General features: G+C 47.8%; 1 protein-coding gene across 1 annotated transcript in view; it reads right to left on the bottom strand.

The window, feature by feature from the left end:
- Window positions 1-16302, bottom strand: part of rerg (RAS-like, estrogen-regulated, growth inhibitor) — a 63550-nt gene that overhangs the window by 5337 nt on the left and 41911 nt on the right. Inside the window, exons 3-4 of the mRNA XM_056277174.1 lie at window positions 14314-14370; window positions 1525-1598 (exon numbers count right to left, since the gene is read on the bottom strand). Of these exons, the coding sequence (XP_056133149.1) occupies window positions 1525-1598; window positions 14314-14370 (131 nt within the window). The remainder of the gene's footprint in view (window positions 1-1524; window positions 1599-14313; window positions 14371-16302) is intronic.

Consider the following 16302-nt stretch of genomic DNA (forward strand, 5'->3'; position numbering starts at 1 on the left):
GCAGACTATAAATTTTGCCGGAGAGATCCTCATCTCGTGGTTATTGGCAGAAGAAACTCTTGGATTTACATCCCGTCAGAGGACGCACACGCACCCCGATTCCGACGGCCCACCTGACCGACTTCTGAACCGGGAATTTACGACCATCCAAGGTTGCTGCGCCTCCGCAAATCAAGATAGCAATAACACGCCTGTATCTGTCTCGATCCCGTCACAGCTGAACATATATTGTTTTTTGGGGGGGGGGGGGTTTCGTATGTGTTTTCGAGGAGGGGAGGAGACGCCCGAGGTCGACGCTCGGCCCTCCAGATGAGCGTCTGGAAGCGCCGGGGCCCTCGTCCTACCGCTAGCTCAGAACACACATGGACGTAATGAGGAGGGATGACTTGGCTGGAAGTGTCGCGGAGGAAACCGGGAGCCAGAAGAAACACAGACATCTATCTTCATACGGAGGGCTGCACCACACGCACATGGGCCGCGGAGTCACGGCCCGGCTCACTTGGTAGCGAGGTCGCTGTAGCATTACGAGGGATTATCGGTCCTCGGCTCGTCCGGACGGGACGTGCGTGGGGGCCCTCGGGGATTTTCGAAGATTTCACATCAGCCATTACGAAATGATTTGTCTTACGCTGGTATTATTTTTTTAGGGCCCCTGTCAGTTAGGGGCTCTTTGGGATCATCCTCGCTTTTCTTCCACCACACGTACTGCATGGACCCAGGCTTGGCAGCAATGCCTGGGTTCAAAGGTCACACCGGACCTGTGTGGCATCCGAGTGTCTCCGTCCTTTTCCCGTCACTCTCCAGTGTAAATGCCGTGAAATTATCTTTTTCTTTTTAAAGGGTTTCTCTTCCTTTTTCTCCCCGAATGTACTTGGCCAATTACCCCACTCTTCTGAGCTGTCCCGGTCACTGCCCCTCCCCCCCCCCCCCGCCGAACCGGGGAGGGCTGCAGACTACCACATGCCTCCTCCCGTACATGTGGAGTCGCCCGCTGCTTCTTTTCACCTGACAGTGAGGAGTTTCACCAGGGGGAGGTAGCATGTGGGAGGATCATGCTATTCCCCCCAGTTCTCCCTCCTCCCCAAACAGGCGCCCCGATCGACCAAAGGAGGCGCTAGTGCAGCAACCAGGACACATACCCACATCCGGCTTCCCACCTGCAGACACGGACAATTGTGTCTGTATGGACGCCCGACCAAGCTAGAGGCAAGACGGGGATTCGAACTGGCGATCCCCGTGTTGGCAGGCAACGGAATAGACCACTACGCCACCTGAACATCCCATGAAATGATCTTTTAAAATGACCGTCTGCATAAGTCATTTAATGACGTACGCAGGCTTCATATCGATGTCTCGTTAAACCAAGGGACAAATTCTGTCAAATGGTCCATTCCCCATCGCAGCAAGACGAAGGTCGGGATTTATGAAGAATTACACATGGCGCCATTAAATTGAAGGCCGGACTTGAGGGCGGGTTGCTGTTGAATTGAACTGTGAATGTTTTTCCAGGAAGGCGGGGCTCACCTGTCCTGCAGTGTCCAGGATCTCCATGCTCACCACTTCGTCGTCGATATTTGCTTGATGACGGTACGTTGATTCTGTAACGGATGGAGAGAAAAAACACAAGAAACGGCAATCTCAGTTGAGGAGTTCTGTACCAAAATGAGATATTTACCATTTCAAATTAGTGGCAATGGAAGATAGTTCATATAGAAAGAGACCTGCTGTCATGATGTGACTGCTTATGAAATTCATATGGAGTAGATTTATAGGTTAGATGTTGTCTTTGCACCTTTGCTAGTGAAATGCATTTGATTTTTGAGGTTGTGGTACGATACGATATGATACTATACTATACGATATGATACTATATGAAATGATACTATACTATACGATATGATACTATATGAAATGATACTATACTATACGATATGATACTATGCGATATGATACTATGCTATATGATATGATACTATATGAAATGATACTATGCTATACGATATGATACTATACTATACAATATGATACTATACGATATGATACTATGCTATATGATATGATACTATATGAAATTATACTATACTATACGATATGATACTATGCGATACGATGTGATATGATACTATACGATATGATACTATAATATACGATATGATACTATATGAAATGATACTATACTTTACGATATGATGCTATGCGATACGATATGATACTATACGATATGATACTATACTATACGATATGATACTATGCTATATGATATGATACTATATGAAATGATACTATGCTATACGATATGATACTATACTATACAATATGATACTATACGATATGATACTATACTATACGATATGATACTATGCGATACGATATGATACTATACGATATGATACTATACTATACGATATGATACTATATGAAATGATACTATACTATACGATATGATACTATACGATATGATACTATGCGATATGATACTATACGATAGGATACTATACGATAGGATACTATATGAAATGATAGTATACTATACGAGATGATACAGTACAACTTTATTTGCAGATTCCTCTGAAATTTGCTTTGCATCAAAGCCTCTGTTTGAAATATTACACAAAAGCATTGACACAAATTGTACAATACACATCTGAATACTCGTTGCACATTTTTTACAACTGACATCAACGTTGTTGTCACCCCGTTTAGACTAGACCCACATATTTACTCCTTCTGAAGTACCACAGTCCTTATTACTACACCCAAGTTCCTGCTTAAACCAGCCCTGTTGGTCTACTGTTTTAACTGAAAGCTGTGGTTGATGGGATGAACACGTTTTTCAGTTCATTATCCCTTCATGTGTGTGTGTGTGTGTGTGTGTGTCCGTCCATGGCTAATCTCGCATACTAGCAGAACTATCAGGCTGAAATGTGTATTGCACGGTTATGACTGTGTGATCAAGGACCACTCGTGGTTGCGGTGATTCAGAGTCTTTGAAAAACGTCTGTTCTCGGCTATAGTCAAGGTGTTTGGCAAAGGCCATGAAGCTTCAAAGTATTACTTGTCGTTGACTAAACACTCTTGATGGTTTGGGATCCAATTTAAAGTTAATTTGGGAGATCGATCTTAACCTTACCTTTGCCAGTCAGGAGTGGCAAAACATTTTAAGGAATTATAAGAAAACATCACGGGAACTCAGGACAAGATTAGTACAGTTCAAAATAATGAACAGGGTATACTGGACCCCCTCAAGGATATACTGGGCGAAACTAAGAGACAGCCCTGACTGCTGGAGGTGTGGGGAGGGCCCGGATACGCTTATCCACATGCTGTGGTCTCGCCGTGTTGCGCAAGAATTCTGGACAGCTATATATGAGAATATCAAACTCATACTAACAACAGACGTCCCATTTTCTCCAAGCCTCTTTGTTCTGGGAGACCCTACTCCTTTAAAAGCCCTTCCACGAGCACGGGCAGAGTGGGTCCAGACGGCCCTGATGTTGGGTAGAGAGCTCATGGTAACAGAGTGGAGGTCGGCCACCCTACCTCACACCAATGTAGGGTTGGTTCTCCCATCTGGGAACCGTGGCAGCACACGAGCGACTCTCCTGTAGACTCGTCAACCAGGGGGAGAAATACGAGGCCAAGTGGACGCACTATATTTCCTTCGTTAGAGGCCCCGTGTAATCTGTGACAACTAATCTATATCTTAAGGTCTATTTATAGACTACTCTCTACCTGCCAACTATGTTTTTATTTTCTCTCTGCTGTTCCTATTGTCTTGTATACTGTTAAGACTCGTCCTATGATCACCCTTAATCCAAATGTGTCTGTCTCTTGATATTGTCTAGTAGGCCCTGTTAAGTTGTCCCTTCCATCTCTGCAATGCATGTGTGATGTCATGGCCTGTATTTGTGTTAAAGGGAAATAAAAACTACTGATCCCCACTCCCTCTCGTCATTCACCCTCTATCTCGCTCGACCGACGCTGCTCTCTGTCGCCGCCCGACCCGAGTCGACACAACTCGTGTCTACCGTTGACCTAGATCGAGCAGCCAGCCTGGGAACCAGACCAACGAATTCTGCCAGGGCAAACGTAAAACGTGAGCTCGCACAGTCGTCTGGTTCCCCAGGCTAACGGGCGGCGACAGTGTCAACACATTATGTTTTCCAGTATGAGTTTTGAAAGTAAACGGGACGTCGATCGTATCTCACAAGTCAGCACATCGTTCACTGCTGTTCTCAGCGCAGGAGAACTGGAGGAATACTGGACGAACCAGCGATAATGAGCCCTGTCTTTATTTTCATGATGTGATAAAGCAGGGTAAACAGTTTCCGCTTGCACATGGGCGACATCTACGGTTGACTCAGATCGGGCAGCGACGTCACCAAGGGTTATTAAAAGAATCCTCACGCTCCAGAAAAATCTGAAAGTTATAAAGGGACGACCTCCTCTGGGTTGCAGTCAAATCAGGAGGTGTGCCCTGTTCTCCGCCCAATGTGATCGTGAGGGGTTTACCCAGCTTTACGGTACCGTGCACATAAAGAAAGGGTTAGAGTTAGACCGAAATGGTCGCATGCAAGGGTCCGCCTCAGAGGCTGCACATCCGCAGACTGACAGGCAAAACGTTTTTACTAGGTAGATTTTTTTTAGCCTGAGTGCTGCATATTAAAAACTTTTCATATTTCCCGTTCAATCGATGTGGGGGCTGTGCAAAAGTCTTGTAATGGCAGGAAAAACACTGGTTTTTCTGTCCATGTGTGCGTGTATCTGCCCACTGCTTATCTCGCATGCTAGTAGTATGCACAAAAATGATTAGGCTGCCAGGCCCAGTAGTATCAGACTACTGGGCCTGGCAGCCTAATCATTTTCATGCACAGTTGTGACTATGATCAAGGACCTCTCATGGTCGTGGTGATTCATAACCTTTGAAAAAACGGTTTTACATAATTGCAATTGAGCGCTAACTCCTCAGCTGTTTTTTTGCCAAGTCTGAGCACCAGAGAAGAAGCGATATGCAGGCAGTGCCTCTGTATTATACTCTCCTGGTAGGAGAAGAAAGGGCCAAGTCCGAGCACTGGAGAAGGGGAGATACGCCTGGCGGGGATCTGGACTCTACTGAGGGCACTCTTCAAATACTGCAATACAAATACGTGGGATTTAGGAAGTTCCTACTGAAATTTTCTGACTTGTGAATACAATGGGTTCCAGTCTGGAGCTCGGAAAGATCTCAAATCTACTGTTCTACTCTGCTTGGTTGCTAGGCTAATGCTAAGAACTTGTGATTACCTGTGTGGTTATACACCTGCTCTGCAAGCAGAAAAGCAGGTTTATCTTGATGCCATGAGTGTCCAGACAGTCGATTACAATTAACAGTGAATTAATCCCTGCATGCAGCCATGTACGCATGACCGCTTCCCAGTGACGCCGAGGTTGTTGAACTCCTCCCAAGTTTGCAAACTGGAATCGCAACGTTGGGTAGTGTTCCGTTGCACTTTTCCCAGTTGGAGGAAAAATGCATCGGAGACATCCCAACGTCTCTGCTTTTTAATCGTTTTCTGTACCTGATTAGTTCAATTCATAGCGAGGCAGGAAAACAAGCCTGAACAGCTGGACGGTCCATGGCAGAGCCGGCTAGCACACCCCGGCCGTCACACTTATGGATTAGTTCCCTTGACCTGCGTTTCTTTTAGTATGCGGGGGAAACACAAATGTGTGCAAATAAACATGCATCCAGTCCCGTTCCAAAGGGCCGAGATTAAACCCATGACGAAATCCACCCACTCCAGGAGTAGTGGGTGGATTTGATCCTGGCAAGAGGGTCATGTGGAATATACGTGGCTATAAAGCTGGTTATGGCACAATCTGAGATGACCCGTTTGACCCCTGGGGCAGTTTACGGAGCACCTAGCTTACCAACACAGGTGAGGATTCTGGTCTAACCCCTGCCTTCTTCAACTTTCACATCGTCAGTAATTTCACTGGATTGCCCCCTTGTAAAAAAACAAAACAAAACTCCCATCTGTATAAACACCTCAGGAGGAGCGCGGAAGCCTCCGGAATCCAGCTTGTAAAAAGAGATTTTGGCTGGATTTTGCAGTCATTTCAACCCGAGAGCAGCGGGGCGTTGTGTCTCATAGCTGGCTGACCTCATGTTGGGTAGTCTTGCAATCACTTTCAGCCACGTGACACGCGTTTGTCCCCGTTCGGCTGTTATTTTTCTAGAGCCGGCGGGTTTTTCCTTAAAGGGGAGCAGTAAAGAGCCGGTCTGACTTTCATTCAGCCAGACAAGTACCGTTAGATTTGTTATAACTGTTCTAGCGCCCCCTCTCTGAGCAGGAGGTTGAGTTCACAAGACTGTTGATACCTAGCTAGCACGCTAGCTTAGCAGTGTGTTGCGCAGCAACTTCAAAAACAGACCGGCTGACAGACTGATGACGACAAATCATTGATGGCCAATCAGATCAGAGTATTAGATGATGTCACTCGTCACCGGAGCCAGACTGGTTTTAAGTGACGTTACATTAAGAAAAACTCATGTTAAACATAACGAGACTGGGAAACCTGATGTTCATAGGACTGGATCTTTAAGGTACCCCTCCGTCCCTCATGACCCCTGTGTGGTGGCCCAGGTGCGTGTGTTTCGCTGGAGTTCATAAATCGTGCCCTCTGCCATCCACAAAATGCCACGGATGGCCCGAGGCCGCCGGGAAGGCCTAGATTTATAGCCGTTCAGCAGAGGTCTCCGAGCTCACCTCCACCGGGAGAGGAACCGGGGGTCTCAACCAGCAGCCTGTGGGACTTCATATTTCAAAAACCATCAATCCATCAACCTCGAACCACCCACCCCAACGCACCACCAACAGACCCGACTGTTGTGTGTTTGACACGGGGGGGGGGGGGCCAGGGTCAGGTTGATTCACCCAGTCCAGTCCAATCTGAAGGTCTTTCAAAGGAACGAAAGCCATCATTTTCATGGCAGTGATTAAAGCTTGCGTAAATCTCAAGTCTGTTTTTGGCTGAGGGCGAAGAGAGAAAGTGACGGTGCCAGACCTCCGAGTCTGTGCGTCAGAGCTGGTAAAGGAAGCCAAGCTGTCAATCGCTTTCCCTCGTCATTTATCATCCTTGGTAAAAACCCCAGAAGTAAGAAAAACCCAGACATGTTCCTGCCTTCATGCCTGTTTTTCAGTCTTGCATCCCAAAGATTCAAACTAGAGGTTTTTTCCTCTCTTTCCCTTGGGGGGAGGGGGGGGGCATGTTGGAATATCATGACGTCATGCCACAATATCCTGTTTGGTGCCGCTAAAGGCTCCGCATCTATCTGTCAATCGGATGTGGTTTATATTTAATTCTGTGATCCGAGCGGGGATAAGAGACGGGGAGGTCTGGATGATCTGCCGCCTCCAAACCCCCCCCCCCCACCCAAAAAAACCCCGTCAATATCGGTGGTAAACATCGCATGACCTTGGATTTTCCAAATTCTCGTCATCTTTTTACTGAATATTTTTTTTTACATGCTAGCTGTGTTGTGTGTGTACTGCCGCCCTCCATTTTCTATTTCAAATCAAAACGTCTCCCTCACCGCCACCGTTCTCTGATCACATCCTGTTATCTGCTGCTGCGGTGGCCCCGCTCCTTTATTAATTCATTTAAAGATTAAGATCAAGTTTAGATTACATTTCCTTTATTAATCCCCCGGGGGAAATTTCTGTTACCGCAAATGAACCCACCCCTGGCTGTGGTCTGTGTAGCTGGGAGCCGTGGGCCGCTACCTTCGTGCTGCGCCCGGCGACCAACTCCAGGCCTTCTGTCCGTGGCTTTGCTCAGGGGCACGGGCGGGAGCACTAAACCTAACACGCACGTCTTTTCGACGGCGGGGGAAACCGGAGAAACCCCACCGCGGACACGGGGAGAGCGTGCCAACTCCACACACAGGACGACCCGGGGTTCGAACCCAGGACCATCCTGCTGCGAGGCGGCAGCGCTAGCCACTGGGCCGCCGCGCCGCTGAAGTTCTCGCTAATGCTGTGTAATGAAACGGGATGTGGTCTTACACAAAACGGAGGGAAGTGTACACAGCTTACATTTCCTTTTTTTGGTATTGTTTACCTTTGTTTGATAGTGGAGGGAGACAGGAAATGGGGGAGAGATAGGGGTACGACTTGCAACAGAGGTCATCGGCTGGATTTGAACCGGCGACCGTGCGGTATGCACTGTAACCAATCGGCTGTGGGGGCGCGGCACATAAAGAACCGATCCCGGTGTTCGTTCTGTGATAATCAAGGAGACATCGTTAGTAAGTATGTACTACAGGAAACTATAGTACGGCGTGTGTCTGTGCTGGACCCAGACAGCATCCGGATGTGGGCCACTTCAGGCAACGATGTGGCACTGGCGGTCTTCTTCTGGCCCTGACAACATGGATGTGAGCCTGAAGTGGCCCACATGTATAATAGCAAAGATGGCCCAAATATGCCAAATCAAATGTGGGCCTTTTTTTTGCAAAGATGCGGCGCTCTGGGCAACATGTGATCTGGATGTGACCCTGAAGTGACCCGTGTGGTAAATGGTGAATATGGCCCAAATATCTATGGCCCAGATCTGGCAAACAGGAGCGGACCGCCCAAGTACCATCACTCCACATGGTATGTGGGCCGGATGAAGTGGCAGGTCTGGGACGGGTCCGGGCCACAGCGATTTTGCTATCCGGGGAGCGTGCTCGCATGTGTGTGTGTGTGTGTATCTGTGCACAAGTGTGTTACTGTGTGGATTTTGTTTTTAACATGGCCTGGCGGCCTGTCCAGGGTGTCTCCCCGCCTGCTGCCCAGTGACTGCTGGGATAGGAGGCTCCAGCATCCCCGCCACCATGAGAGCAGGATAGGCGGTTCGGAGAATGGATGGATGGATGCTCACATGGGCACGTGTATATTTGAGAATGTCTGATACTCGGGCATCACGTAGTTCACGCTGTCGGGCCGTTCTGAGAAAAGGAAAACAGCCACATACAAAGCCAACAGTTCATTTGTGTGACGCGACGACGGCAGTCGTTATAATCGGTCCTCAACAACGTGCTGCTCCGCAATCCTTTTCGGTAGAAGGCCAGAGTTGGAGACGATGTGATGAACCGGTTAGATGGGAATGAATCTATAAAACGGTTGAAGGAAAGGCGCAAAGGAGGTGTTGACCGTTTTCCTCGCTCCAGCGTGACCTCATCGGGGTTAACGGAGGCCAACGCGCTGTTCTGGCGTTTCAGACCAGACTAATAGCAGTAAAAGTGTGAACGCTGACGCGGCGGGAGAGACGGTGTCGTTTTCCTCTATCAGCGGGAGGACTCGGCAGATATCTCCCAACAAAACACGACTCCCAGGGGTTTTCCTTTTCACCGTTCACAGTCAGCCAGCCGGTATTGATCTGTGGCCTCCAGCTCGGCGGACATCTTGCTCCTGACCCCCCGAGACGTGTCCTCCGGTCTCACCGCTGCTACGCTCCTCCGGCCCTCGGCGGGTATAAAAACTAGGAGATTGAAAATAAAAGCGAGCGCTGGTCGGTGCCGGCCGAGGAGGGCTCGTGGCAGTCAGGTCTGGTCTGTGCGTCAGCCGGAGACTCTACTGGCCCAGTAGACGCCCCCGCTGTGTGTCAAGCTAATGAGCAATTATGTGTGGTAAGTATGTGCGTTTACTTGACTGTTCTGCTCTTTACTTGGCACAGGGACCGCCCCCCCCCCCACACACACACACACACCAAGTCCACATTTCTATACTTGTGAAGACCTCTGATTGTCTGAATTCCTTCCCTTAACCCCCTTACCCTAATTTAACCTAATTCTAATTCTAGCCCTAAACCCAGGTCCTGTCCCTGAAATAGAGCACTGAGGAAATGAGGAGCAGCCAGAACGTCTTCAGTCTGATGGTTCAAAACTGCAGCTGGTCCCCATGCATATAGATGAACAGGTACACACACACACACACACACACACACACACACACACACACACACACACACACACACACACACACACACACACACACACACGTGTGTGCAAGGGGAAAGCATGTGACCAGTCTTAAATTCAGTCCAGAGCAGTGAGGTCTGACAGAAGTGAAAGTGTGAAAGAAAACGGATAACGTGTGACTCATTTAAATGATCATCGTATAAAAACGGAGGCCATTATGCGTGACCATCCGTCCTCTTCCTAGTGAGCAAAGGACTTTGCCACAATCTTAACGAGACAGCCACCATGTGAAGGCTACGAGCAACGGAGAGCTGCTGTGTGTGTGTGTGTGTGTCTGTGCGTGTGTGTGTGTGTTGAACGGTTTTCATTGTAACTAGGGCTGTTGTCGCGATATTCGATTTCCCCCTCGCGATTATCGTGGCCAACAGAATTCGTTATAACGATGTTATCACGATATCTGGAAGATTTGAAACGATACGTGCATTCAGAATACACATAACCCCTGCTTATTTTTTTACAGTACAAACGAATGTATCCTTAATTACAAGGCAGGGAAATAAAACACTTGTAACCGGTTATTTTCTTGCCCGGTGCGGGATTCGATACGAGGTGTACTGCACCACAAGGCGACGTCACTAACCGCTCGGCTAAAGGGTCAGACCCGTTGGCTAGGGGCTACCGTCTCTTATTGGTAGTTTACAGTCGTCACCCTCCCCCCGGAAGCACGCCCTCGCGCTTTGTTCTTCCCGCGCTCTGAAGAGACTTCTGAGGATCTACACACTTCCGGGTCCCACCGCTGCCACCAATGTAACCGGTTATTTTCTTGCCCGGTGCGGGATTCGATACGGAGTGTACTGCACCACAAGGCGACGTCACTAACCGCTCGGCTAACGTGTCTTATTAATAGTTTACTCGCTCAATTTAGATAAACTCAACCACGCCGTCCGTCAGTTGTCTAAGGTCGAGGGGAAGAACGTTCCATGTAATCCAGTTCAGTTTAAATAGTAAATATGCGCCACTTCGGGATTTCCCGGTTAGCGCTATCGGTTCAGTTCAGGTCACGCAACAAAATTACTCCACTTCGGGATTTCCCGATTATCCAACAAACAAACTGGAAACCAGGAAGTGTTCCCAACCGCGGTTCCGTTCAGCTAGCTTGCCAACAAAAAGCCACGAACACACAACGCTTTAGTCAGGGAGAAAAAGGCAGAACGAAGAAGAAGAAGACAACAAACGGTCACCCGCTTTCGCCGACTCACGGTTACCATGGTGAGGGGTTATTAAGCGGTTGTCGAGTCTCTCGGGAGGTTTAGCTGTCGGAGCCTCGACGGATTCCGTGAGATGATGAGAGACTATAACGTGGGATAGACACGGCGCAAAGGCCCGAGGGGGCTGACGAAGTGGGGGTCTGGCTGGTCCCCGTTCTCTTTACGAAGTGGAGGTCTGGCTGGTCCCTGTTCTCTTTACGAAGTGGAGGTCTGGCTGGTCCCCGTTCTCTTTACGAAGTGGAGGCCTGGCTGGTCCCTGTTCTCTACGAAGTGGAGGTCTAGCTGGTCCCTGTTCTCTACGAAGTGGAGGTCTAGCTGGTTCCTGTTCTCTTTACGAAGTGGAGGTCTGGCTGGTCCCCGTTCTCTTTACGAAATGGAGGCCTGGCTGGTCCCTGTTCTCTATACGAAGTGGAGGCCTGGCTGGTCCCTGTTCTCTTTACGAAGTGGAGGTCTGGCTGGTCCCTGTTCTCTATACGAAGTGGAGGTCTGGCTGGTCCCCGTTCTCTTTACGAAATGGAGGCCTGGCTGGTCCCTGTTCTCTATACGAAGTGGAGGCCTGGCTGGTCCCTGTTCTCTTTACGAAGTGGAGGTCTGGCTGGTCCCTGTTCTCTACGAAGTGGAGGTCTGGCTGGTCCCCGTTCTCTTTACGAAGTGGAGGCCTGGCTGGTCCCTGTTCTCTTGACTCGCCGACATCAGTCGCCATACTGATTTGTATGACTCATCATCACAAAGGAACGTAAGGGCCGGAAAGCGGGTAAATTGGAGCCGTGTCGCTGATTGACAGGACAGGTGGGTGCGTGGAGGTGAGTGAGAACAGGCCGAGAGCCGGAAACGTGTTTATTATTCATAACAAACATCCGGTTGATCGCCACACTAGCAATTTACTGCGTCACGGGGGAGGGAGAAGGCGTGAGCGGAAATGACGTAAGAGGCGCTGGATTATTTACATGATATTATCACACGTGTATTATAAACATGATATCTATGTTTCATTTTTAGATATTGTAACGTGCATGGATAAGAAGACACGCTGGCCGCTGGCTCGTGGGTCTGACCCTTTAGTCTAGCGGTTAGCGATGCCTCCTGCGGTGCGGGCGATACGGGTTCGCGTCCCGGCCGCGGCAGTTCCTGTGGTTGCGTTGTCCCCCGAATTCGCGGGGGTGGGGGGGTGCAGCCTGGAATGTAGCCCGGACCATGGGCGACTGCGCTGACCAGTTAGCTAAAGGGTCCAACCCGTTAGCCAGGGGCTAGCGAGTCGAGTCATCCGCGGTCTTTACAGTTTCACGGTTAGCGTCAATGCCGGTATATTGCCACAACCCTAATTAAAACCCTTTGGACGCATATTTTCATCTCATCTGCATAATTCGGTGATCACTCCTCCGTTGGTCTTTTTCCTCAGCAGGAGTCGTCCCGCGTTTTTGTTTCACCGCCCCTGTTACACAAATATACTGGGGAGTGTTGGGGCGGAGGGGGGGGGGCGAGGAGCAGCCGCCAGAAAAACAAACCACACCTGCACCCAATTAATCTCTCTCTCCCTCCATTCATAAACTCTTGGCTTTATTGTTCCTGGCACCGTCTTTGCGGTTTCCAGTTTCTTTTGTTTTGGACATTGACAAAGGCGTTAGTTAGCTTATCAGCGGGGTGTTTCCACACTTGCGCTGCACGGTGATTAAACTTAATGTAACTCACAACAGAAACGTCCTTCATCAACAGCCAACCCACTGGAACCGGTTATTTTCTTGCCCGGTGCGGGATTCGATACGGGGTGTACTGCACCACAAGGCCACATCACTAACCGCTCGGCTAAAGGGTCACACCCGTTAGCTAGGGGCTAACGTGTCCTATTAGTAGTTTACACCACCGACCTTTCACCCGCACTTCCACTGGTTCTGGGGTCGTCAGGCGGAAATCACTAATCGCGTTCAACTTTTCTTTTTAATGTCTCAATACCTTTAACACGGCGTAATAATAAAACGTCCAGAAACCATTTTTTATTTGTAAATGACTAATATTTGTTTTCATATGCTTTTGTCCATAAGTTTAAAAACAACAAAGTTTCTTGAAGAACTGTGAGGGAGTGGTCTGGCCCTCATTAATATTCATGAGCTCATCTTTGAGCGACAGGTGCGAGCAAGGGTTGGCAGTAAGGGTAGGCGGGTTTCATATTTTGATCGTTTTATCTGATTGGCTGCATGTAAACAAGGGCACGCGCGAAAAGAAGTAAACGAGGATGTTTGATGACGGTCACGGTTAGAAAAGATCAGCTGAGAGAAGCTGAGCCCATGCAGGGCGGCGCTGTCACAGAAACAAAATGGCAGCTAATTTGACCTTGTACTGTATTTTCTGTTACATCCCTGGTAAGTAATTTTACCAGTGTCAAAGTAATGTCATTTGATTCACGAGACAGTGTTATTCAGCAATAAAAAGCACAAACAAGGGATGTCAGGTTGACAGTGACCAACTTTGACCTTATTGCACTTGTGTCAAGCAAATACGTTAACACAGGTTACACAATCCTGAAAGAGTTAAAAAAAAGTTTGAAATCTGAAAATTACCTGACTGATCATTTTCAAGTCTTGACATTTACTTTAACATTTTTCCAAAACCTTACTTAATGGCGTTTTAAATATGATTAAGTAAGGGTTGCAAGTCTGGTCACAAGATAAAATGACAAAAGTGTCTCTTTTTTTTTTTTTTGGTTGTCATAAATGAATAGCCTTTTAGCACTAGGGACCGTTCCGTCTCTTAATCACATATTCATTTTCTTTAACATTTTCATTTAAAATCCTGCATTGGCTCCTGAAGAGAAACTTTGTCAGGGGAAGGAGGTTTGCGGTGTTTTTCCTCAAATCTGCAGGACTAGTTACGTGCCAAAATTTGTACGGGAGAATAAGAATAATTATTGGACTAAGTATGGCAAATAATGTTTGCTTTGCACAGCATGCACATTATTAGGAATGAAATAACAGTAGATGCAGCAGCTGGAGCAGAAGTAGAATCAACAGTAATCAAAGTTGTAATAGTGTTGTTGATAACAATGATGATTATTAACATCATTGCTGTTGTTGTTCCCGTTGTGCTTATCCATGTATGTCTTACCGAGCGTGGGGTCATATTCCCAGATGAAGCGCCTGGTCAGAAATCTCACCACCAACGCTGTGGAGAGGAACAGAGAGCAGAAACAACCATGTTTAAATACAAGAGGATAAAAATAGGGTAAGTACTTTTTTAATACCTGCTGTGGAAAATATATATTTACAGCCATCATAGATGAGAAAGTGTTCTGTGCTCTAAGGTGTCCAACATACTGATGGTTATTAATGCCGTCCTTTATTGGAATTTCTATAGTAAAGCATTCATTGTCATTTGTCAGTGTCCATTCAGTTATGAAATAGGTTGAATGATTTCAGTGGGGAATAAACCCATTTCTTTTTATCCCATCCGTCCGTTATCCAAGCCGCTTATCCCAATTGGGGTCGCGGGATGCTGGAGCCTATCCCAGCAGTTATTGGGCGGCAGGCGGGGAGACACCCTGGACAGCCCCCGGTCCATCACAGGGCCGACACCCAACATTCACACCTAGGGACAATTTAGTACAGCTGATTCACCTGTCCTACAGGTCTTTGGACTGTGGGAGGAAACCGGAGCACCTGGAGGAAACCCATGAAGACACGGGGAGAACATGCAAACTCCACACAGAGGACGACCCGGGAACCCCGGGGTCCGAGCCCATGACCTTCTTGTTGTGAGGCGACCGTGCCAACTACTGCGCCACCATGCCACCCCTAAAAGGCCTGAGCCGGATTCGAACCCAGGCCGCTGTGGTTAGGACTCAGCTTTATGTGGTACGCGCTCTACCAGGTGAGCCACCGGGGCGCCGGTATTGATCCAAACAGCCAAATTTCCGCGGAGCACAAAACGCAAGTTGGAAGCAAAGTCTCTATTCTTCCCCACCAGTAGACGACGTTTGTCTAGTTTGTTGCACAGTGATCGCACACTAGAGAGAAATATTCCCAGTCAGTCAGTCAGTTAGTACACCATGAATTGTTAATAAAAAAAAAAACCCACATACCACCTCCCTTTACCTTGCCAGTAATCGTCATGGAATGGTCCATGCAGTGCACAGAAAAATCCTCTGGTTGTATAGCCCTGTCAGGTGTACTGGGGCGCAGCCAAGTCTCTTTATTACAGGTGGGCATTTCTTTTTAGTTAGCTTTATTGTAAGTATAGTCTTTATGTCTGTTATGTCTGTAGTCTTCCAAAGCGATTTAATTCACCTATATTTCACCAGTTTTTGATACCTTAAAGTGTGTTTGAGCAGTTCTGCAATATGAAACATTTGCTCGGCAAGCTCATTACTCGACGTTACTTTGGCCTTTACCAATTGGGCCTTGATGGCTGCAAAAAGCATCCTTGACAAGTCACAGCCACATCCCCATTATGAAATGCCATTAAAAAAAAAAGATTTGTGCCACCGGAGGAATGTGTTCATCGCTTTTGCCTTTCATGGCGGTATTAAAAAAGCCATTACCTACTGCACCTCACTGTGTCTCACAACAACCTCTGTGCTCCCTGTCAAGGTAAAGGGGACCTGTGAACAATGGTTAAAATCCCACGCATCACTTTGTGAGGATGCGGCAACAAAGGCAGTTTTGAAGCGAATTTTGATAATTCACGTGTCACTGTATCGCCGAGGACAGCAGAGAATCACAGTTGCATTGTGGCCAAAGATTCTGTCACCTCAGACATAATAATCATAATAATAATCATAATAATAATAAGAAAACACAATTATTGGGTTTTCCTGCCCTGGATTTATGGCAACAGTCTCAACAAGGCCGCTCATTGGCACTCTTCTCCTGTCCCCCTTTTGAGACTGACGTCAGCATGCTAAATACAAGAGTCATTTAGCTCCACCATCCTGTCTGCTTTGCCTTATCATGAGTATGCCACGTGCTCCGTCCTTTGCTTCCTCTGCTGCTAATTACACCGTTATCAGCCCCCGGTAATTCAAAACTGAGCACCACACAGTAATCCAATTAAGACTCGCAGGGTAGAGCTATCCTTCCATGCCTCAGCTTTCTCTCG

Source organism: Lampris incognitus, chromosome 3 (genome assembly GCF_029633865.1).
Source record: "Lampris incognitus isolate fLamInc1 chromosome 3, fLamInc1.hap2, whole genome shotgun sequence".
Lineage (NCBI taxonomy): Eukaryota > Metazoa > Chordata > Actinopteri > Lampriformes > Lampridae > Lampris > Lampris incognitus.